The sequence below is a fragment of the Harpia harpyja genome, chromosome 1 (genome assembly GCF_026419915.1).
Source record: "Harpia harpyja isolate bHarHar1 chromosome 1, bHarHar1 primary haplotype, whole genome shotgun sequence".
Taxonomy (NCBI): Eukaryota; Metazoa; Chordata; class Aves; order Accipitriformes; family Accipitridae; genus Harpia; species Harpia harpyja.
Genome location: NC_068940.1, coordinates 29,701,775 through 29,722,638, shown reverse-complemented (window position 1 = coordinate 29,722,638; position 20,864 = coordinate 29,701,775). Strand labels below are relative to the sequence as shown.

The window sequence follows — 20,864 nt, the reverse complement described above, 5'->3', positions numbered from 1 at the left end:
ACCCAGCAGGGCTGGCAAAGGAGCAGCTTCCCCAGGGCTGGGTGGCTGCAGCAGGGCACTGGGGGCAACTAAATCAGCGGGGTGCCCTGCACCTCCAGCCCCCCACACGGGGCTGTCACAGAGCAGCCGTGCATCGGAGGAGACATCCAGCACACCGGGAACAAGCCCCAAAGGCAAAACTTCTGGGGCCCTGCCATGTCACAGCTCTTGGGCTCACGATGGCTGGAGACGGGTGCGGGAGCTGGGTGCAGCTGGGCAGGGGTGAGCGGCGAGAGTGGGGCCAGCCAGACCCTCCATGAGGGCTGCAGGATAGAGGTGAGGGAAGAAGAAATTATTTAAGTTACTTTCATTTTTCACTGGGGAAGTGGCAGGACCGGACACAGGAAAACCACGGCAGCTGATGCAGGCAGATCTCATGCTGGATCCAGGGAAGTCCTGGTTGCCAGAGGCAACATCCCTGAACCAAGCGCTTGTGAAATGCAGCTATTGCTCAAGCACAGCCGGCATGGCTGCAGCCCCAGGAGGCCCTGAGGGACAGCGTGAGTGGAGCCCCGGGGCATCTGTGCTGGAGGAACCTGGCACATGGAGGATCAGGGCTTGAGAGGTCGAGGCTCTCGGATCCACTCTGCCTTTCTTCCCCAGAGTTTCAGACCGCAACACTTGCGGGCTGCCTGGCAGATACACAGCAAACACTCACCAGATGTGCACGTGTGGCTACGGCTTTGGAGAGCAGCACTGCCGTCATCGTCGGCTCTCAGAGCCGGAGCAGGAAAACAAGGACACAGGAACGCAGCAGGTCTGGTGCTGACGGTGCCTGCCAAAGAGGGACAAACAGCCCAGGGAAGAGCCATGTGTCCTGGGCAGCTAGACAGCATCCAGGGGCTGCGATCCTCCCATCAGTGCCAGCCCCAATCCATCCCTGGGGGCCAGGAGCCCATGGGCAGAGCTCATTTTGCCCAGAAAGAAGCAGCCAAGAGCAGAGGAGAAGGTTAAAGGACCAAATCCCCACTTGCAGCCTCCACGGCTCTACGAGCGTGCTGCTGCCCGTCACCAGCACTTTGCTGGGTCTTGCTCAGTGCGGAGGAGAAGCTCCGCAAACCCTCCTATCCGTGACACCACATCTCAGCAGGGTGGTTTCGAAACAATATTTAAGACATTCAGGACAAGCATTGAGGAACCAGAACCTCTTCCATCAGGAGAAATGAAATTTTATAAGGAGCAGCACAGAGAGGAAGCAAAACCAGAAAGTCTTCCTTCTGGGTTTGAGCAAATTTTAAAGTTGCACTGAAAAAAACCCCTTCAAACAGCACGAACCCTGACCAAACACTCCCATGTTTGGCAAGGAACAGCTGAAACCACATCTAACGCTTGATATGCGGGCTGGTCCCGCTAGTGCTTTGTGCGAGGGATGCCAGCAGTGAGTTGAGCATGAAATCCTGCCCTGCCCGACCTGACCCTTCGGAGGGGAAAAGGCTTCGGCTGACGGGCTGCTCTGCCAGTCCCAGGAGCACGGGTCCTGCTCCACTGGGGAAGGACTAGTCCCCCCAGGGCTGCTGGAGCTGGGCTGGGGTTTGCTGGGCTGTACATGCAGGAAAGGGCCATCGTCAGACGGTAGCCAAGAGGCCGGGAGGGCAGGGAGTTGCAGGCAGTCCCTCTCCTGTGCTGCCGGCTGTCCCTCAGCCAGGGCTGCAGGTCAGGACCCGCTCCCTGCTGTCCCCAGGCCACCCCCCGCTCCCCAGGTCAGGGCTTTCTCTGGCCCCACACACTTAGCACGTGCGGGCAGTTCCTGATCCTGCCCGCAGCTCTTTCCGCATCTCTTGCATGATGCAATGGCCCAAACCACCCTGCAATCGTGTGCTGGGCTCCCCGGGGGGGGACGATGACTGTGGGGATTGGGCTGTGGCCCTGCTCCATCCCCAGCAGCCACCAGCTCGGGTCCACTGGGCTTGCTGCCACAGCGAGCCCCATCCCAGGTGAGCCCCTGGCAAGGGCTGGCTGCATCCCAGCTGTCCTCAGGACGGCTTTGGCAGATGCAGAACAGTGCGGCTGGCATTATTGCTCCGTGGGCTGCGAGCAAGAACACCTAGACACGTTTGCCTTCTGCAAGGAAATCTGGCCGCATCTGTTTCTTACGGTGCCACAACCACCCCAGGAATTCCCCAGGGCCTGGGTAGCGTGTGCTGGTGCCAGAGGCATCGCTGCTGCCACTCATCAGGCTTTCACTTGCAGCTGCGGGGCAGAGCTGTGGGCTGGAGAACACTCTGCTGGGGAAACGCAGGGGAAAACCCGGGGGACTTGGCAACAAAAGTGAGAGCAACCCAGCTGGTTTTGGGGGGAACTTGGAAAACAGAAGTCCATAGCCAGAAATAAAACCTCCCCCCTATCCATTTCCAGCCAGGACAAGTTCACTGCTACCAACAGGACAGGGCTCTGACCAGGACCTGTGGCCACCATGGTCATCCCTAGACCTGCAGGGACTTCACCCAGAGCTCAGCAAAACAGTCAGCATCGAGATGTTGTGGAGGTGCGGCTCCTGCCTGCTCCCACGTGCACAGGATCACCACCAGCCTGACACTGCCCACCGTCACCTGCGAGTCCCTGACAACCTTTGATCCAGCAGCATCTAAAAATACAGCCGGGGAAACACGCGGGGGCTCCTCCGCTGTTGTTTTCCCAGCTGCAGGATCGGCGTGACCCGGCCACGGCTGTTCCTGGAGCCAGGAGGGCTCTCCGCCAGCATGGGGTCGGTGCTGACGCCAGCCCTGACCGCTGCATCAAAAACAGGCAAATGGAAATACTCGGGGACTCAAGAGCTAATGAAGCAGGAGCCCTGCGGGGCACAGCGAGCAGCTGCGCCCGGCAGACAAGGACCCTGGGTGCAGGGACACGGCCACAAGCGATGAGGATCCCAGCAGGAGCCCAGCCCCAGAGACCGTCCCTGATGCTGGGTCCACCACCCTTGCCCTCCCTCCACCCCAACATCCCGGTGACATCCCAAGAGTCCCCCCGGGACCAGCGCTGCAGCCAGTGTGTCTTCTCCATCCGCAGAGGGCTGCCATTGCCCCCAGACAGACGGGCTCCTCTCACAGCACGCCAGCTAGTGACACGAGGTCTGGGAGCCTCGTGGGAGACAAAAGGGGATGCAAAGAGCAGAGGGGGATGATTTTGCAGAAAAGTAAAAATAAAAATGCAGGAATGGTGACCTCAGGCAGAGCCTGAGGGGGGATCTGAATGGTGGCTCTGTGCCGGCGGAGGGGCAGGGCAAGAGGCCATATACAGCCTGTCCCAGCAGCTGCTCGGGACAAACAGGACATGGAGAAAGGGAGCAAAAGAGGAGGGTGAGCTCATGGGGTCAGGGGCCCTGGGGTGGCAGGGGCACCCAGGAACTCTGTCTTTGGCTGGGCAGGCTTGGTCCCCAGCACCCCAATTCCCACCTGCAAGCTCTGCTGTCTCAGGGCGACAGGAGGGCACAGGGAGCTGCTTTGGGGTGCTGCAGGAATGGAGGACTGGATCCAGCCACGCTGGGTGCATTTGCGGGGTGGGCCAGTTGAGTGCAGCTGATAAGAGCACCCCAGGCTCCAGGCAGGGAGCTGCTGCCCTCGGGCACTCCACAGTGTGTGGGGGTGAGGGGGTCCCTCTGGGCTTGGCTTTGCATCCTTCCCCTGCTGCCCACCAGTGCCAGTGACACAAAGGGATCCTACCTGCTGGTACCAGGACCCAGTCAGTCACACTGCCTTCCTCCCCGCCTGCAGCCTCCTCGCCCAGCCCCGGTGCCTGTCAGAAGGTGCATGAGCCAAAGCAAGTTCTTGGGCTCATTTCAGAGGTAACCATGCAATTAAAGAAGGTCAGAGCATGAGCTCATACTCCCCTCACACTCAGAGAAACTATAAAAAGGCTGAAGCAGAGTATGTGAACTAATGCAATTAAAGGAGCAATTGGCTGCTGGTGGGGGAGGAGCTGGCCCAGCAGACCCCAGTTTGCATTAGGGATCCCGGGCAAACAGCTTGGATGGGGTTTGAGCCAAAGGCCAGCCCTGCACAGAGCAGTGGCAGTGCCTGCGGGCCCGGAGCCGTGCGGTGGGCTGCCGCTGGGTGCTCCAGCCCCGCTCCCCACGGCCAAGCCTCTGCCCACCCAGCATGACTGCTGGTGCTTGAGCCCTTGCAGCACTCATGATCTATACCAGTGACGAAAGGGCTCTCTCCTGCTCCCAAGGAAATGGGAAGCAAACGCAAGCCCTCCCTGGCGCCGTCCTCCCTCCAAACATGCCAGCAACCCAGCTGTACCTCCTCCCGTCTCGGCTTGTTTTCACAGCGTGTCCTTTGGCTGCTCGCTAATCCCTGGACAAACGTTCGTTCCTGAGACTACCCCGGCAGCTTGCGGCCCACGCTGTGGCCGTCCCACCCGTCCCCGCTCCCGTTCCCCCGTCCCAGCTCTGGTCCCGTCCTTGAGCCCGTGCCCACGAAGACGACGGCAAACATGGCTTCAGCCTGAGCAGGGAGCAGAGGGTCTGAGAGCGCTCGACACCGTGCCCGGGGATGGAAGAGCTGTGCCGAGCAGCAGTGGTTTGCGTTAGGATAGACCAAATCTGTGGCTTTGGCTCTTACACCGATTGTTTTTGTCGCTAAATCACATAATTCTGCCTTCAAGTGGGTACTTTCTGTCGTTGAAACATCCAGAGCCGTAAGAGACACTTTTCTTCTGCTGTGCTTTCAGGCCAATTCAGAAATGGGAACTCCGAGCTGTGCGAAGTGCTGTATTGAATACAGACCAGCCCTGGTGGTTCCTACCAGCACGGGCCTGTGTTTATTTAAAAAGAGGGAAACCGCCACAAATACAGCACGCCGGCATGTCCGCACACACACACGGTGCCGTGAAGGATCCCCCGAGCCGGGAGCAGGAGCTGCCCGGAGCCGCTCCGGGGGCGAACGAGGGGGGGGACCACGGCGGAGCGCCCCGGGCCGGGGGGGGCCGGGCCAGGACCCGCCGGGGGCTGCCGCCCTCCTGCTTTTTTCTCCGGGGGTCTTGCCCACACACCCCCGTACCGCCCCCGACGCCCCCGGGGGGACGGAACCGGCGCCGCCCCCGCCCGCTGCCGCCTCGGGGCACCCGCCGGGGGGGTCGGGGGGAGCTCCCGCCGCCTCGGCAACACACGGCGGGCGCTCCCCCCCCCCCCCCCCCTCGGCCCGGCGGAGCTCCCGACCGCCCCCCGGCAGCCCCCTCCCCCGGCCCGCCCCGCCGCGCTCGCTCTTTCTTCGCCTTTTCTTTCTTTTTCCTTCTTTTTTTTTTTTTTTTTTTTTTCTTTCCCCCAGACGAGGCGCGGACGGAGCCCGGGGGGGCCGGGGCTGCCCGCCCCCGCCCGCAGCTCGGGGAGGCGCCGGCGGCCGGCGAAGAGCCGCCCGCGGACCGGCGAGCCGAGCCGAGCCGGGCGGGAGAGCCCCGGGCGGGAGGGCAGCGCTCGGCCCCCCAGGAAGGAAGAGGGAAGGGAGAGTTGGTGCCGCGGGCCCCCCCGGCCCCTCTGCCGCTTCCCAGTACACATGGTAATTCCTTCTTCTTTCCTATCCTTTCCGCCGGCCTTCCCCCCTCGCCCCCGGCCCCCGCGGGCACCTGCGGGCCCCCGGCCCTCCCGAGCACGGGGTGGGCGTCGGGCGCGAAGGCGGAGGTCGGGCGCGAAGGCGAAGGTCGGGCGCGATGGCGGAGGTGGCAGGCGCCTGCGGGGCTGCCGCCCGCGACGCTGAAACTTCCTCGGAAAGTTTGGCGGGAGGACGGGGTGCAGCGAGCGCGTGCTGCTGCGTGAACCGTGCCCGGCACGCAGGTACGGGACGCTCAACGGATCCGTCCCCGGGGCTGGCCATCTCGTTTGTCACCGTGGCCGGCACACGCCGTTGCCCCGGGCTCCCAGGCGATGCTGGGCTGAGCGCTGGCCTCCCGCTCTGCCGGGCTGGGGCTATTGGTTAGCGTTTGCATCGTGCCCTGCCAAAGCTGCTGACAGCGAGAGCTGCAGGAGAGGGAGAAGAATTGTTATTCAGGGCTGGTCCCGGCACTCAAACCTCATTCTTTCCTGAGCAGGAGGGAGAAAGGAGACGGAGCTGAGTCACCCTGTGGCTTTGGGTACGAGTTAACTTCACAGCACCAAAACATCAAAGTGCAGCTCGCCTTGTTGGTGTAAACCACTTTAAAAAATATGGGTATTTGGGGAGAAATATCAATCTCTATTTAACAGCACTTTGGCTTATTAAAATGGAAATAGCTTTGCAAATGTAAATCTCCTTATGCTCCCTAATGCCTTTTGTTTCGGTTCTGCGCTCCCTCGCAGCTGGCGGAGGGACGTGGGCTAATTGGTTGCTTTTGGATTTCTAACGGCTCCCCAGCTGGGCTGGCCTCAGCCGCTGTACCATGGTTCCCCCAAAATCCTCCCTCAGTGATGAAGAGCTTTGTGACACTCAGTGAAAACATTTTTAGTCATTCCAGGCCAAAATATTCCCCAGCACTACGCAGACTACGTCTGGTGCCTCCATCAGTCAGTAGTTCTCTGCGGACGCTGGCTCACGCAGTCCCCGCTGCTGGATGGAGTCCTGGGCGGTTTTATTCCATTGACAGGGGAGCAGCTTTGTTTATTCAGCCGATCCATCCCCTGGCGCGTCCCTTTGCTCTGGGGTTTTGGCGATGATTTGCAAGGTTTTCTTTTTTCCCCCCGCAGCAGGGCTGTCCACTCTCCCAGACGCCCCAAGTTTATCCCAGCCGGTTTACCCAAACTCCAGGCGTTTCTCCCCAGCTGCCAAGGTGCGGGACTGGGCAAGGCCGGGGAGCTGGGCTACGTGTGCTGCAGCCGGGGAAGGCTGCTCTGGGGTTTGGGGGGGATGCTGTTGTGAGAGACGGTGGGTGTGGGATGGGGCTGACTGGAAGCGTGCGCCTTCACCCCGTCAGACCGTGGCCTGTGCCCCCCACCGCCCCACAGAGCCCTCCCCAGCAGCCTGCCCAGAGCAGAGCCCTGGCAGCCCCGGTCTCATGGGACCTGGCTACTCGTTCTGTTTTCTTTTGCTTTTTTAAGTGCCACAAGAGTTCGGCAAGTAAGAGTTTAGTTTGGTTTCAAAAGAGCTGGTTTGGGGATGTGCCAGGGCTGCGCAAGGGTGACTCCGTGCAGCGGGCACTGGCAAAGGCAAGCGCAGGCAGGGCGGGCAGCGCTGGCTCATCGCGTGGCACCATTAGGAGCTGGACGGATCCCCCTTTGCTGTTACAGACGGCGGCTCCTCACCTCCGTGCTGGGATGGGGAAGGAGCCGAGCTCGGTGGTGCCAGGCAGGGAGGCGGTGGGCACCCGGCTGGGCTCGGTGCCTGGGAGCGGGCGGCTGTGCCGGGGTCCCGCGGGAGCAAGGCGGAGAGGGGAGCTGGGCTTTACCCTGCAGCGGGGCTTTTCCAGAGCAAGGTCTCCCGTCTGTCTCTCTTAGGAATTGTGCAAAGACCAAGCGTGAGAACACCAGTGGTCCAATGGCAGAAAGCCTGGCAGGGGAATGCACTTGCCGATCGGGGCACCAAGAAGGGACTTGGTCTCCCTCTGCTCTGCCCAGGACCCATGGCTTCTCCTGCCAGGCCCAAGGGCAGGAGATTCCTGTGAGGAGACATGGAGAAAAAGTCAAGAATTAACCAAAGCTTGACTGCAAAGTGCTTTAGCTAAAGCGCATTAAAGCTAATTAAGCTGAATTAACCAAGGCCACTTTGTCTCTGTATGGGCTCCCAGGCCAGGGATTAGTCTGAAACTAACGCCCACCTTCAGCTAATCCCACCTTCAGCTAATCCCACCTGATTTCCCGGATGCCCGTGCAGGAGCACGGGGATGACGGTGAGCCGTGGCTGCCAAAGGTGCAGGACCTGGCAGCTGCCCCAGCTGCCAGGAGGATGCTCATCCCTGTGGCGGCTGCCTGCGGTGCTGGGGTCCGTCCACCCTTAAATCTGGAGCCCAGCCTCAGGTGACGGGCTCGGCTTTGCCGTGGGCTGCAGCCTGTGGCAGAGCTAGGGGCTCCTTGGTACCCAGCAGCTGGCAGAGGTAGCACACACCACGCTCTGCAGGAGGAAGAGGAGGAGAGATGTCCCGCTGCAGAGTGGCAGATCCCCAGCTGGCCAGGCTGGGCTTGACCCTGCACCATGTGGAAACCTGCATCTCTCCCGCAGCAGCACCATTTCCAGCAGAAAAGGTGCCATTTGCCCACCCGCGCCAGCCTGATTTGTTGTTTATTGGAGCCTGTCCTGCAGAAATATCCCCCAAGGAGTTGGAGAAGCCTCTGTCTTTCCCACTCGCCAATGGGCTCCTTTTGGCAGCCATGTCTGTAGTCACCCCCACGCTGGCTGTAATGCAGCTGGGATTTAACGGGAGCCATCTGCTGCCTTCCCTCTGTGTACCCACTGCGCCAGCCGGGTCTGCGCAGCCGATGTCTCCGGCAAAGCTGGGAGAGCAAACTTAGAGCCACCAGTTTGTGCGTGGCACAAAACCAGCGTCCTCGTCCCGGTCTGGAAGCGGCGCAGGGGAGGGGGCTGTAACCCAGCAGAGCGCTTCCCAGAAAACGCTCAGAGGACTAATTTTGAGTTCGGCGAATTCAGCGATGAGTCTGAACCAAAACACCCCATCCATCTTCAGATGTTTGTCCTTCCTCCCATCCGCTGCATTCCTACAGCGAGCCGCTGAGCCCAGCACATCCCCACGCTCCTCGTCTGGCTCGGCTTAACTCCTTGGCTGCTGCGGCTCCTCCGCCTCTGCACGGCCAGCGTTCTCGAGCGGGGCGGCAGGCTGCGCTTGGGGCTCATCTCGGACTTCTTAAGCCACAGCCCAACACTGGGAACCGGACCCGGCCGTGCTTGTGCCCGCCGGCTGCACGGTGCTTGGCGTGCTCGACACCCAGTTCCTCCCCAGTTTCCAGCCCAGGACAGTTTGGACCCCCCTGAGCTCAGCGGCGTTGCCAGCGTGGGCGTACCAGGGACCCGGCAGAGACGCGGTGTGCCGGTGCAGCGTGGGATGGTGGGCGCAGGCTCCGTGGGGGGTGACGGCGTCCCGTTGCGGGGCCGCTCTCCCCACCAGCGACGCTTTCCTCCCGCAGGACGCCGGGTCGCTGGACGCGGCGGTGCAGAGTGCCCTCCAGGCCCTCTACCCCCCCTTCGAAGCCACGGCCCCCACCGTCCTGGGCCAGGTGTTTCGGCTGCTGGAGACCAGCTACCGGGGAGATGGGCTCTGCTGCCTGCTCCAGTTCCTCATCCCGGCCAAGCGCCTCTTCGAGCACGTGCGGCAGGCAGCCTGCGTAAGCCTGCATGCCCCCCCACGCCGCGGTGCCCCTGCGCCCCGCTCCTGGCCACGGGGGGGTTGCCCTATAGCGTGACACCCTGCACGGCCGTGCCCTGCGCTGTCCCCCTCCCCTCCCCGCAGAGGGGACCGTGGTGTGCCCAGCTCCCCGGGACATCTCCGGCACAGAGCCTGGCACATGCCGTCGCCGCGATAAGGGTGGAGGAGGGACTCCAGGGTCACCTTATCTCGCCCCTGGAGAGGCTCCAGTGGGGATTTCCCCTCTGTTGGCACGTGGGGAGCATGCGGCACCCCGGGAATGGCCAAGGGCTCAGGGTGGGCTTGCGGGGCCCTGCTGTGGCTCGGCTCAGGGACATCCCATCAGGTCACCGGGCTCTTCGGTCCCCACCGCGGGAAGCGCAGAGCCTGGCAGCGAGACCGCGCGGGGCTGGCCAGGAGGGTACGGAGCCGGCGGGGGCTCTCGCTTACGCGCTGTGTTCTTCCTCCCTCCTAGGCTCCCTACTTTAACTGCATCTTTCTCCATGAAGGCTGGCCCTTGTGTCTTCACGAGAAAGTGGTCGTCCACCTCGCGCCGCTCAACCCCCTCCTGCTGCGCCCCGGGGATTTCTACCTGCAAGCGGAGCCCTGCGAGGAGCACTTGGCGCGCATCACCGTCAAGCACCTCTCCCACGACCTGCGCACGGTGGAGGAGACGCCCGTCCCCGAGGCCGCCTACGCGCTGCTCTTCACCAATGAGTGGCTGGAGGAGATCAATGGCGACCGGACCAGAACCCCCCTGCACACCTGCCTGGTGGCCACCGAGAACGGCATTGCCCCGCTGCCGTGGAGCAAGATTGCCACGCCGGAGTTCATCGACAAGCCCAAGGCTGGAGCCGATGGCGTGCCCGCGGGCGCCCGGCACGGCCCCGCTCCTGAAACCGCAGCGGAGCCAGCAGCACCCAGCGCGCCCGTGCACCACGGCGCGGTGGACGTCCCGGCGCCCTACGGCAACGTCGTGGGCACCATCCCAGGCTGCAAGGTCACCTCTCGGAAGTCGAGCCAGGGAAGATACCCGGGACTGATCAAGGTGGACCAGGCTGGGCTGCGGAAGAAGCCGGCCACGCTGGCCGTGCCCAGCCTCTGCGAGATCATCAGCCAGAACCTGGAGGGGGAGTACGTGGACCTGTTGGAGCTCTCCCAGGAGCAGCTGGATCTCCTGGCCCAGTCTCTGCCGCCCGCCCGCCCGGCAGGGCCGATGGGGGCTGGGGCCGAGGCGATGCTCCCCTGGGCGAACGGGGGGCCGGGGGCAGACGCCTGGCCCTGCACGGGGGGTGCCAAGCTTGGAGAAGGGTCCCTGCACCCCATGCCTGGGGAGGAAGCTGAGCCGGGAGCCGGGGCCACACAGCCCACGGTGCCGCCACCGTGACTCCTACCTGGCTGCGCTGCAGAACCCGGTGAGCTTCGGCCCCGGGCTGATGGCAGCTATCCTGGAGGAGTCGGACGGCCCCAGCCCTGAGCCGCCCCCCACCACCTCCCATGAGACCCCCACGCAGCATGGGAGGGGGGCTGGCAGCCCCACGCTCCTCGCCCGCCGTCCCCGCCGAGCGAGTCCCGGCGTGCCGGCGGAGGCATTGGCACGGCAGGGCGGCCCCCGGCTCCCCGTGGGCTCCAGCCACAAGTTCTCCTTCCTGAAGGGCCCGTGGCTCGGGGTGGCCCCCGGGGATGAAAGAGCCACCAGCCAGCATGAAGGGGCCAGGAAGAAGATGTCTGCCATCTACTCGCCCAGGATGGGCAGAGCCAAGCCAGCCAGCAAAGGTACCGTCCGAGTGGGGCTGCGGTGCCTGCCCGGGCTCTGCGGGAGCTTTTGCATTTCTCTGCCTCGTTGAGCGTCACCAGCTCCTCTCTCCTCTGTCCCCACGGGCAGGTATGGATGCGGCAGCCGCTGCCCCTGCGGAGGAACGGTCCCTGGAAAGCACCAGCTGCAAGAACGGTCCCTCCGTGCCCGGCACCGTCACCCCTGGCTGGGAGCCACCGGCCTGGCAGGACCTGCACACCGGGCTGCTGCGCTCGGGCATCGTGTGCCTGCCAGGTACTGCTGGCAGCGCGGGACCCTCGGGGGGATGTCGGGAGAGGCCTCCAGAGGGAAAGTGCCGTGCTGCTGGAGAGGGTATTCTGGAGGAAGGTTTCAGGGCTTTGCTGGAGGCCAGAAAGCCCCCAAGCGGAAAATCTCCTTTCAGCTGGGCAAAAAAAATTAAAAACATAAAAACAAGCAGTCTGCTCTGAGCAGCTGCCCCAGTTCCCAGCTGCAGCCAGCCCTCCCACACCATTCCTCCCCAATGAAGCCGTTCAGCTTTTAGCTGCCAAACACAAAACATTTGGCTTCTTCCTTTTCCCAAGAGCTGAAAAACAGGGACGAAACCCATCTTTTTTTCAGGAAAAATGTCCCCAGCAGCTCTGCCCTGGCATTTCCAGGGCTGGCATTTGTGCCGAGAGCCCTTGGGGGCCGGCGCTGCCCCTCTGGAGGGGCCAGGGGAGGCTGCACTGGGGCGGCTGCTGCGCTGCCACAGCTGCGCAGTATTAACCCGGGCTGAGCCCCCCGAGCCGAGCCAGGACAGAGCCCCCTCCCGCACCCCTCGGCAGCCGTTCCTGCTTGGCGAGCAGCAGCGAGGCTGATGGGAGCCCCAGCCCCTCGGCGGGGGGTTGCTCAGGGCTGGAGTTTGCAGCCGGCGGGCGGCTGCTGGAGGGGTCACTCGCCCCTTTCCCCGCAGGGAGCTCGGACAGGCTGGGCAGGACCCTGCTGCAGGTGACCACCAGTGGCAGCGCCTGGGGGGCTGCGTGGTGCTCGGCTGCCGAGCTGGCGAGGCTCATCCTCTACCTCCGCTCCCTCCCCAGGTAAGGGCCAGAAGGGATGCCGGGGACCCTCCGGCTGCATCCCGGCTTGGGGGTCCCGAGCAGCCCCTGCGCCGAGCCGGGATGGATGCCCAGCATCCCGCACGTGCTGGTTTGGGCACATCCCACGCATCCCCACCATGTCCCCGGTCCCGCCCGCAGCCATCCCCGAGGACCCTGTGCCACGGCTCTGCCAAAAGCGCGTGTTTCTGAAGGTCTGGCGCTGCCCTCGGCTGGGGCATCCCACAGGGATGAGGCTGTCACCTGCCCTCACCCTGCTGCCCGGGGGTGCGGGGCTGCGGGACGGGGCTTTGAGCAGGTCCTGCCCAAGGGACCCCCACTTTATGTGCCGCTTCTAACCGGTGCAATCTGCCTCCTGCTCGCTGTATTTCCCTTTGCTAGGCGAGAAGCGAAGGATGGTGGGCTGACTGTCGTGGTGGATGCCAGGAAGCAGCCACCTGCTCCCGTCCTCTTCTCAGCCCTCCGCTCCGTCCAGGTACACCGGGGTCTGCATGCCGGTGCCATGGAGGTGCCGGGGTGGGGGGGTTCCTGCCCAGGAGCAAGTGCTGCCGCCCTTTGGGGGTCCCTCAGAGCATCCCCTGCACCCGCTGCGTGATGCAGTTGCCTGGCTGGCAGCAGCTTCTCCAACAGCCCCCTGCGCTGCCGTGCCTGGGGCCACGGTTTTTATCTTACTCACAGATTTTACCCGTAAGCATCGCGGTGCGGATTTAACCGAGGCAGCTCTTGCCTGCCTGCGGCTGCACCGCAATGCCCTGGTCTAGACAACCCATGTCCTTGCTGCTTGCTCCCCCGTGGCCAGTCCTGCCTCCTGACTCCCTGTAGGTCTGGCAGTGCTTCACCGCTGCTTTGTTCCCAAAGTTGCTGATAAATCTCTAATTTCTCAGCACGTCTGCAGTGGCGCAGACCATCCCCCAACAGGGCACAAAGACCCCGTTTCCCCCAGCCCCCAAACCGAGCTCACACCCGGCGCTCGCATCTCTCCAGCTCCTCGAGTGCCAGTTGCGAGGCACTGGTGGTTTGGGACCGAAGGTTCCTTCCCAGCCCCACAGGATCTGGCCTCGGTCCCACTATCGCCCGACACCGCGGTGTGCCCCAAACCCCTTCAGCATCCTGCTAGCTGAGCTCACCTGGTAGTCGGCTCCGCAGTGACAGTCAATCATCCTGGCAGGGTTTCCATGCCGGTGCTGAGGCAGTGCTGTGGGAGTGCCCTGTGCTGTCCTGGGGGCCGTGGGGTCCTCCCCACCACAGCACCCTTTGCCTCTGTGTGCTCGGGGCTTCAGGTTGGTTGCAGCCTGTCCAATAAATCCCATGCCGGCCCTGACGCTCCCCTCGCAGAGAAGCATCGCTGGTGCGAGTGAAGGGGTTTGCTCACAGGGCTCTTTCCACGGGTCCTTTCTGCCAGGGAGCTGGTGGTTGGGATGGGGTTATGGCCCGAGCGACCCGTTTCCATTTCCCACGCCAGCAAGCTCGGGAGCCTTTTCCTTTGTAATGAGCTCACCGGCCTCAGCCGACTCAGGCAACCGAGCCCTGGCATCACCGTGGGTAACCCGAGGTCTGCGCCGTGGGGTTTGCCATGGTGACTCTTCCCTGCCTCCCGCAGAGCATCTCGCCGGGCTGCATCCACACCGTGCTGCTGCTGGCCGAGAAGGAGCTGGTCACCCACCGCGAGAGGCTGCCCGGGGTGCAGGTGAGCCTGTCCTTGTCCCTGTCCCCGTCCCCTCCTCCTGTCCCCACATTGTCTCCTGTGGGAAGAGCAGAGCCAGGGTGAAAGGAGCCTCCCACCTCGGGGGACCCTCCGTCCCCTCACCTGGAGACCCCAGTTCCCCTGCTCGGGGACCCTGGGCAGAGCAGCACCTTGCTGGGGCAGGTCCCCCCCCACCCCGTGCTGGGTGCAGGACAGGCAGATGCTGCCCTCGGGCTGGCTGGGCTGCGCAGGCAGGCGAAATCTGCCCCAGGGCAGCCAAGCGCTTTCCCAGTTACCTCCAGTGGCCGGACACAGGCGCTGGGATAATAAATCTAAACTTGAAAGGGTTTATTGTTCTTTTAGTGCTGCTCAGTTTAATTAATGTAATGTGAAATATTAATGAGCTTCATCACCTAGCTTGGCTGTCATGGCAGATTATTGCAGTCCCGGCGATCTCCCATGCATTCAAACACCGCGGAGCCGGCAGGAGCTGCTCCGAGCGGAGCTGCCGCACGCTGCGCTCAGCCCTGCCGGCACTGGCACGCTGCGCTCCCGGGGCCGCTGCACGGCGCGGGTTAACTGGGCAGGGTGCTTGGGGTAGGACTGGGTTGTGCCCCCTGCTCCAGGCTGTCCCTGGGGAGGGACCTGGCATGGTCCTGCAGTGCTCACAAGCTCCATGTGCCCCGCAGGTGGAGACCCTGGCGTCGCTGAAGGCTCTGGGCCGCTACGTCGACAGCTCCCAGCTGACACAGGAGCTGGATGGCACCTTCCCGTACTGCCACGGCGAGTGGGTTCAGTTCTTCCAGGTGTCTGTTATCACGCCGTTAGCCATCGCCTCACCTCCCCGCGGTGCCCCTCCGTCCCCACCGCTGCTTCGTGTCTCACAGGCATCCCTGGAAAAGTGACAGGAAAGCCCAGGAGAGGGGAGGGAGAAGGAGAGCCCCCGAGCGCAGGAGGGCAACCCCCTCCTGCCTGCTTCTGACTTCTCCTGCCTGTGACTGCCCATCCACCTCCACGCTCCCTTCCTCCTTGGCTTTAACCTGGTGCCCCACGGTATTTCCTGCTCTGGCCTGGCACTGCTCGTCCTCCTCTTCCTCCTGCTCCTCGTGGGCAGGCTGCCCTCCTGCCCCGCTGCTTGCCCAGCCACCCCGGCCCCACTGACCTGCTGTGTGTCCCACCCGCAGAAATTGCATCCCTTCACAGCCAGCCTCCGGCGGGCATCGGAGCTGCTGCAGAGCTGCATCCAGGAGCTGCGGAGCGCCGATGCGCTGGCGGGGACGCAGGTAACAGACAGGTTGTAGGGCTTTCCAAAGAGCCCGTCTGTAGTCCAGCACACAGTGACATTTCGCCCCGGTTCCCCGAAACTCGGTGCAATCGCTCCCATACCAGCTGCTGCCAGCTGCAGGGCTGTCCCCTTTGCTCATCCCTCGGGATGCAGCCCCGGAGATGCCAGGCGAGGCCCCAGGTGAGATGCGTGTCCGACCCTCTTTCCGCAGGATGCGGCCGCGTGCATCGGGAGGCACCAGGAGCTGATGCGGAGGGTGCTGAGTGACCCACAGCTGGTGTGCGTGCAGCGTGAGGGGGGGGCCGTGCTGGCCCGGCTGCGTAGGGAGGCCACCCGGCTCAGCACCTCGGCCGACGTCAGGTAGGAGGGGGCGGCTTTGCTGGGAGAGGGGTGCCAACACCAGGGACCCCCGGCCTCCTCCACTGGCCAACAGAGCCACCTCCATAGGGATAGCCCAGTCCCCATGAGAAAAAGCTTCTTTCCAGCACACCCCGGAGCTGGCACCGTGCTCCCTCCTGCCCTGCAAACTCCCTCCGAGCCTGGAGCTCGCGTCTCGGGCAGCCCTGGGCAGGATTTCCCGTCATCCCGGCTGGGGAAGGTGCCCGGGTCCCTCGAGGGTCTCCTGCCCTCAGACCAGGCTCCGGGGCTGCTCAGCGAGCCCTCCAGGCTGGTCTCAGGCAAAGCCACTAGATGGGGCCAAGCCCCGGCGACGCTGCACATGTCCGGCGACGCTGCACATGTCTGGCGACGCTGCACATGTCCGGCGACGCTGCACATGTCCGGCGATGATGCACATGTCCAGCAGTCCGTGCATGCATGCAGCACTAATCCCACTGCTCCCTTCTGCTCCCTTCTCTCGGCTGGGCTGGGCTGCACTGACAGCCAACACTTTCCCATCCCATGTTCCCTGACGTCCAGCTTGCTCCGTGGGATGGGGAGATGTCAGGGCACGTGCAGGGCCAGGGTGCTGCTCCCCTGCAGCGTGCCTGGCATGCAGGGCCTGGAGCCCAGTGCATCCCAGGGAGTGCCCTCGTGTCCCGGCTGGGCTCTGAGGATGCACGAGGCGGGTGGAGAGGAGGTCTCTTGGTCGGCTCCTGACCCCACGTACCTGCTGGGATCTGGCCATCCACTTGCTTGGCTCCTGGCTGCCTGGGTGGGCACGTGCCAGCGCCAGCTTCCAGGGAGCTGCCCCATCCAGAGGCTCCTGCCCACCGGAGAGCTGCCTTGGCCGGCGTCTTCAGGAGGAGCCGGCAGCTCACGCGGCGGCAGCCGGCACTGACGGCCCCTCTCCTTCCCGACCACCAGGACCAGCATGGAGTCGGCCGAGGGGCTGTACAGCCAGCTGGAGGAAGAGCTTCACAACCTGGTGTCCCAGTCCAACAGCTGCCTGGAGCGCCTGGAGTTCCTCCAAAAGGTCCGGGAGCTCGAGGCCAAGTTCAGCAAGGTCAGTTGGGCATCCTCGGGGTGCCACTCTAGAAGCAGCAAGTTGAAGTTGTCCTCTGCGGTGTTCCCACAGCTGAGCATTTTGGGCACATTTCCTCGGTTTTTGATGGCAAAGGAAGCTGAGAGAATAACAGGATTGCCTGAGCTTTGATTTTAATTACGGGGTGACTGCGTATCCACGCCTGAGATGGGATGCCCCGGTCGGGGAAGGAAAGGGAGGTGCTGCGGAAGCGCTGCGGCCGGCGGCCAGTCCCGCCTGACCCTCGGCCCCGCTCTTTCTCGCAGCTCGGGTGCTGGCTGGACGGGGAGGCAGTGGCACGACTGCAGGAGATGGGCACCGAGGAGTGGAGCCCCGACAGCTTCCAGGGCTCTGCCGAGCGGTTTAATGAGTTCCTCGTCCAGGCAACAGTATGTTTGAGGGGACTTTCTGTAACACGCATGCCTAGGGTATCGCTGCCAGCAGCGCTGTTAGGTGGCTCCGGCCCCTGCCTGGCACTCCGCAGAAACTGAAAATGCCAAATTGGAAATGTTCGAATGTCGTTACGAAGTTCAATACAATCAGCCCAAAACCCCCAGGTTTGGAACGAGGCTTCTGAGCAAAACCGGGTGTCCGCAGGCTGGCTGGGTCAAGCTGCAGTTTTGAAGCCCAGCTTTGTTGGGGTCTTTGGGCAGCCCTGTCCTGGCGAGGGGGGGCGGTTGCGTTGCTTCTTGGCGTGCTTTGGGCTGGGGCTGCTGTTCCCAACCCCTCCTGTGCTCTGTCCTTTGCAGCCCCCTTCCTCCCGCAGGGCCGGGCTGCGGAGCCTGGACATCCCATCAGACAACAGATAATGTGGTGGCAAGGGTTTGTTCCCTCCATACCCCTAGATATGGAGGCCCTTTAGTTACACGCGCTGCAGGGAGGACGAAGCAAGGTGACCCCACTCGGGACAGGACGATGCACTTTGTGCGTTTTGAGCCAAGCCAGGACAGAGCAGACATTTGGAGAATCCCCATTCTCTTTGTTTCTTCTCGCTGGCCCAGAAACTTTTCCCAGATAGCTTTGACAGCGATACTGAGTGCTGACCTGCAGAGAGCCTCACCCTGCACACACGTCCCAGCGCAGCAGGTCAGCACCATTCCCCCAGCGCGGAATTCCTGCCGTCCCTGCAGGCTCAGTACCGGCACGGCCTGGCCCTGTGTCAGGAGGCGGCTGAGGTCCGAGACGCGGCTTTCCCCGAGGCAGACCCCTTTCAGGTGGCTGCAGCCCTTTTCCAGACGAAGCTGATGAGCTTCTACAGGCAGGTGGAGCGGCGGCAGGCTGAGCGGGAGCTGCTGCGGGAGCTCGGCCGGTTCTCCAGCAAGGTGGGCGCGTGGGCTTTTCTCCCGCAGGACCCGGTGCCAGCTGGGCAGCCGTGAAAACAGCCGCTCTTGCCTTCTTTTCTAGATCACGGGGCTGAAGCTGGACTGCAGGCAGTGCTCAGCCCGGGTGAAGCGCGGGGAGGGCCAGGCGCTGCAGTGCCTGCAGAGCTCCTTCCAGAAGCTGTCGGTGGAGTTCGCCCTGGAGAAGCTGCAGGAGATGAAGGCTCAGGTGCGCAGGATGCAGAGCAGCCAAGGGCTAGCAGCCTGGACCGAGGCACGGCACAGGTACCAGGAGACCCGGCAGATCCTGGAGGAGATGCTGGCAGAGCTGCAGGAGGCCTGGGGAGTGCAAGCCGACAGGCAGGGAGACTCCTTCAGCCCCCCCGGCTCAGGGTCTGCAGCCCCTTGCAAGGAAACCCCGGTCTGCGAAGCAACCGCCAGCCCCGAGCCAGTGGTGTCGGGGGGCCGGGGGGCGGCGGAGCAGCCGGAGCCCAGCACCGGGGGGCCAGGACAGCCCCGGGGACCAGGACAGCCCTGGGCCAGCAGCGTTCCTGGCCCCACGGTGGGCACAGAGCCAAGCTTCCCGCAGCCCCGCTGCCAGCAGGGGCCGGAGGGCGACCGTGCCTTTCACAGTCGCGTCTCTGCCGATGCCTCCCTCCCAAAACCGCAGAGCGGAGCCTGCCTAGGAGCTGCAGGACACCTCGCTCAGGAGCGCAGCCAGCCCCTTCAGAGGCATTCCTTCACCCTGCCTCCCTGGGCGCGTTTTCCAGGTGCTGACCCACTGTGTCCCACCACTGTGCCCCACGGGACTGTCTCAGCCTCCGGCACACACGGTCCGCCTGCAGAGAATCAGGCAGAAGCCACCCAGTACTTCCAGGTTTCCAGCCAGAGCAGTTTCTCTTCTGAAGACTCAGACTCGCAGAACTCCACTGAAGAAGCCCCAGCAGCGAGCCTGGCTTTGCCCCGGGACCTCCAGAATCCCAGACCACCTTGCCCCTCTGAAAAGCCCTCCCAGATTGTTTACCTGGAGAACCATCACACCGAGAGTCCAGCTAAAGCAAATGCCAAGTAAAACCAGTCCCTTCTAGTAGGGGCTGTTTCTGTCCAGTTGTGGAAGTCTCTCGGTCACCAACTGGATGTCCCGTGCTCAGAGGTGGGACACTGGGACACATTGTCCAACCCTCGGTCCCAGGATCCTTCAGTTCCCCATACTTAGCATTCACCCCGCTGTGGAACGGCAATAACCCCATCACCAGCCTCACAAGGTCTGTTAATAATCTACTAGGTGTGTTGCAATCCTCACCTAAAGTGCATTTATCCCTACAAGTGCCAGGTTTGCCTCAGGATAGTGGTGAGGGTTCCCCGCAGTCAGCAGCCATGCTCAGAGCATCCCATGGGAGCACAAACCTGTGCCGAGGTTTTTCTGCCCACCGGCCCTGCCGCGCTCCCCTCCTCTGCCAGGCGGTTTTACCGTCCCCCATGCTGCTGCTGCAGCCCGAGCCAAGCAACAATGGCAGGCATGTTGTTCGTGTGCACTCGTTAATGTAGGACTAATGTTATTAATGTTAATAAACCTGAAGAGAAGCGCCCGGCTTGGTCCTCGTGGAGCACAACAAAAAGCCACGTCCTGCCCAGAGCCAGGTGCCGGGCTGCTCGCCCAGGCTCCCCGCCGCTGCCCCAGCCCAGTGCCAACAGGCAGCCGGTGCCACCGCAAGAGCCTCCTGTGCCACCCGTGCCGCCCGTGGCCGCAGCCTGGGTCTCCTGCCCACCGCCAGCATCTCGCTGCCGGTAGGAGGGTCCTGCTCAAACCGCTGCTGGCTCGTCCCTGTTGTGCCCTGACCTGCTAGTCCCTGCTGCCAGGCTGCAGCCATTTGCAGAATGAGTCCCTCTCCCTTTTGTAAGGGTTAAATGTCTCCGTCTCTGGTTCTCGCTCCCATCCTACGTCCTCCCCAGTACATGGGCGAGGGTGGTGTCATCCTGCCCAGCCTCCCCACTCGCTGGGAACGCGCTGTCCCAAAGCCTTGGGGATCTGGCTGAGATGGGTGCGACCTCGCCGATAGCTGTCCGAAACAGCCTGGGGTCCCCAGAGATCCCGTCACTGGGGGCATGTCCCACCGAGCCACGCCACCTGTTTGGGCACCTGGGAGCGGGCGAAGCCAGGCGGGGGACAGGCTGTCCGGGCCAGGGCGCTGTGCCGCCCACCACCCCAGGCAGTCGCATCATGAGCTAATCAAGAGACATCGTAGAAAAAGCACTATCTCACGTAGAGGCCGTTCCAGAAAAACACTCTCTTCCTCCCAGCCACGGCGCAGTCATGGCTCGCGGCCCCACGTGATGCTGTGCCTCAGCAAAGGGCACTTGCCCAGCCCAGTGTTTGCGAGCATCACTCATACCCCCCCTCAGCCTTGTTTTTGCCAAATCCCCATGCTGAGTCCCGCTGAGCTCTTCTTTGGAGGCTGCAGTCCCAGCCGCCCCTCACGGCACCACGCTCCTTCTGCCCAGGCCATTAATGACAGTGTTAATGAAGACCGATCCCAGCCTGCTCCCCAGACACTGCCCTGGGACCTCCCGCACATCGCTTCTGCTCCCAGTCCTACCCGTTGTCTGTTTTTTCAGTTCTTTTAAACTCTCATCTTCTCCCGCTCAAACACTAATTTCCCTAGTAGCACTTCTATCACTGCTTCACCAAAATCCCGCTAGCCAAGGTCCATCCTATTCCTTTTGGCTTAAAAGTAATTATCATAGAGAGACACTGGGGGAGGTCTGCATGATCCATCCTGGGTGAACCCAGCCGGCTTTGCTCCATTCGCCAATCAACACCATGTCCTGATTGTCACCAAGGACACCCCAGCCAGGCCACTTTTCCTACCTCTTCATGTTATGATATTTACCCGTGCCTAACCATCTGGCCCTGCAGCGAGTTTAAAGGGCTTCAGAAAT

General features: G+C 63.0%; 1 protein-coding gene and 1 long non-coding RNA gene across 2 annotated transcripts; one reads left to right on the top strand and one right to left on the bottom strand.

The window, feature by feature from the left end:
• The first annotated feature begins 8,910 nt into the window (after nt 1-8,910).
• KIAA1755 (KIAA1755 ortholog) lies at nt 8,911-19,513 on the top strand. Its single transcript, XM_052783091.1, is given in 15 exon segments — nt 8,911-9,006; nt 9,086-9,283; nt 9,779-10,588; nt 10,590-11,079; nt 11,189-11,353; nt 12,033-12,156; nt 12,556-12,649; nt 13,775-13,861; nt 14,548-14,664; nt 15,043-15,141; nt 15,355-15,503; nt 16,449-16,587; nt 16,872-16,994; nt 17,736-17,927; nt 18,010-19,513. Coding segments are annotated over 15 exon segments (3,777 nt in total). The 5' UTR covers nt 8,911-9,003; the 3' UTR covers nt 18,997-19,513.
• Nucleotides 13,805-15,189, bottom strand: LOC128139978 (uncharacterized). Its single transcript, XR_008234574.1, has 3 exons — nt 15,021-15,189; nt 14,272-14,751; nt 13,805-13,916 (listed from the first exon to the last, which is right to left on the bottom strand). It is a non-coding gene; the product is annotated as an uncharacterized LOC128139978 (long non-coding RNA).
• Nucleotides 19,514-20,864: the final 1,351 nt, after the last annotated feature.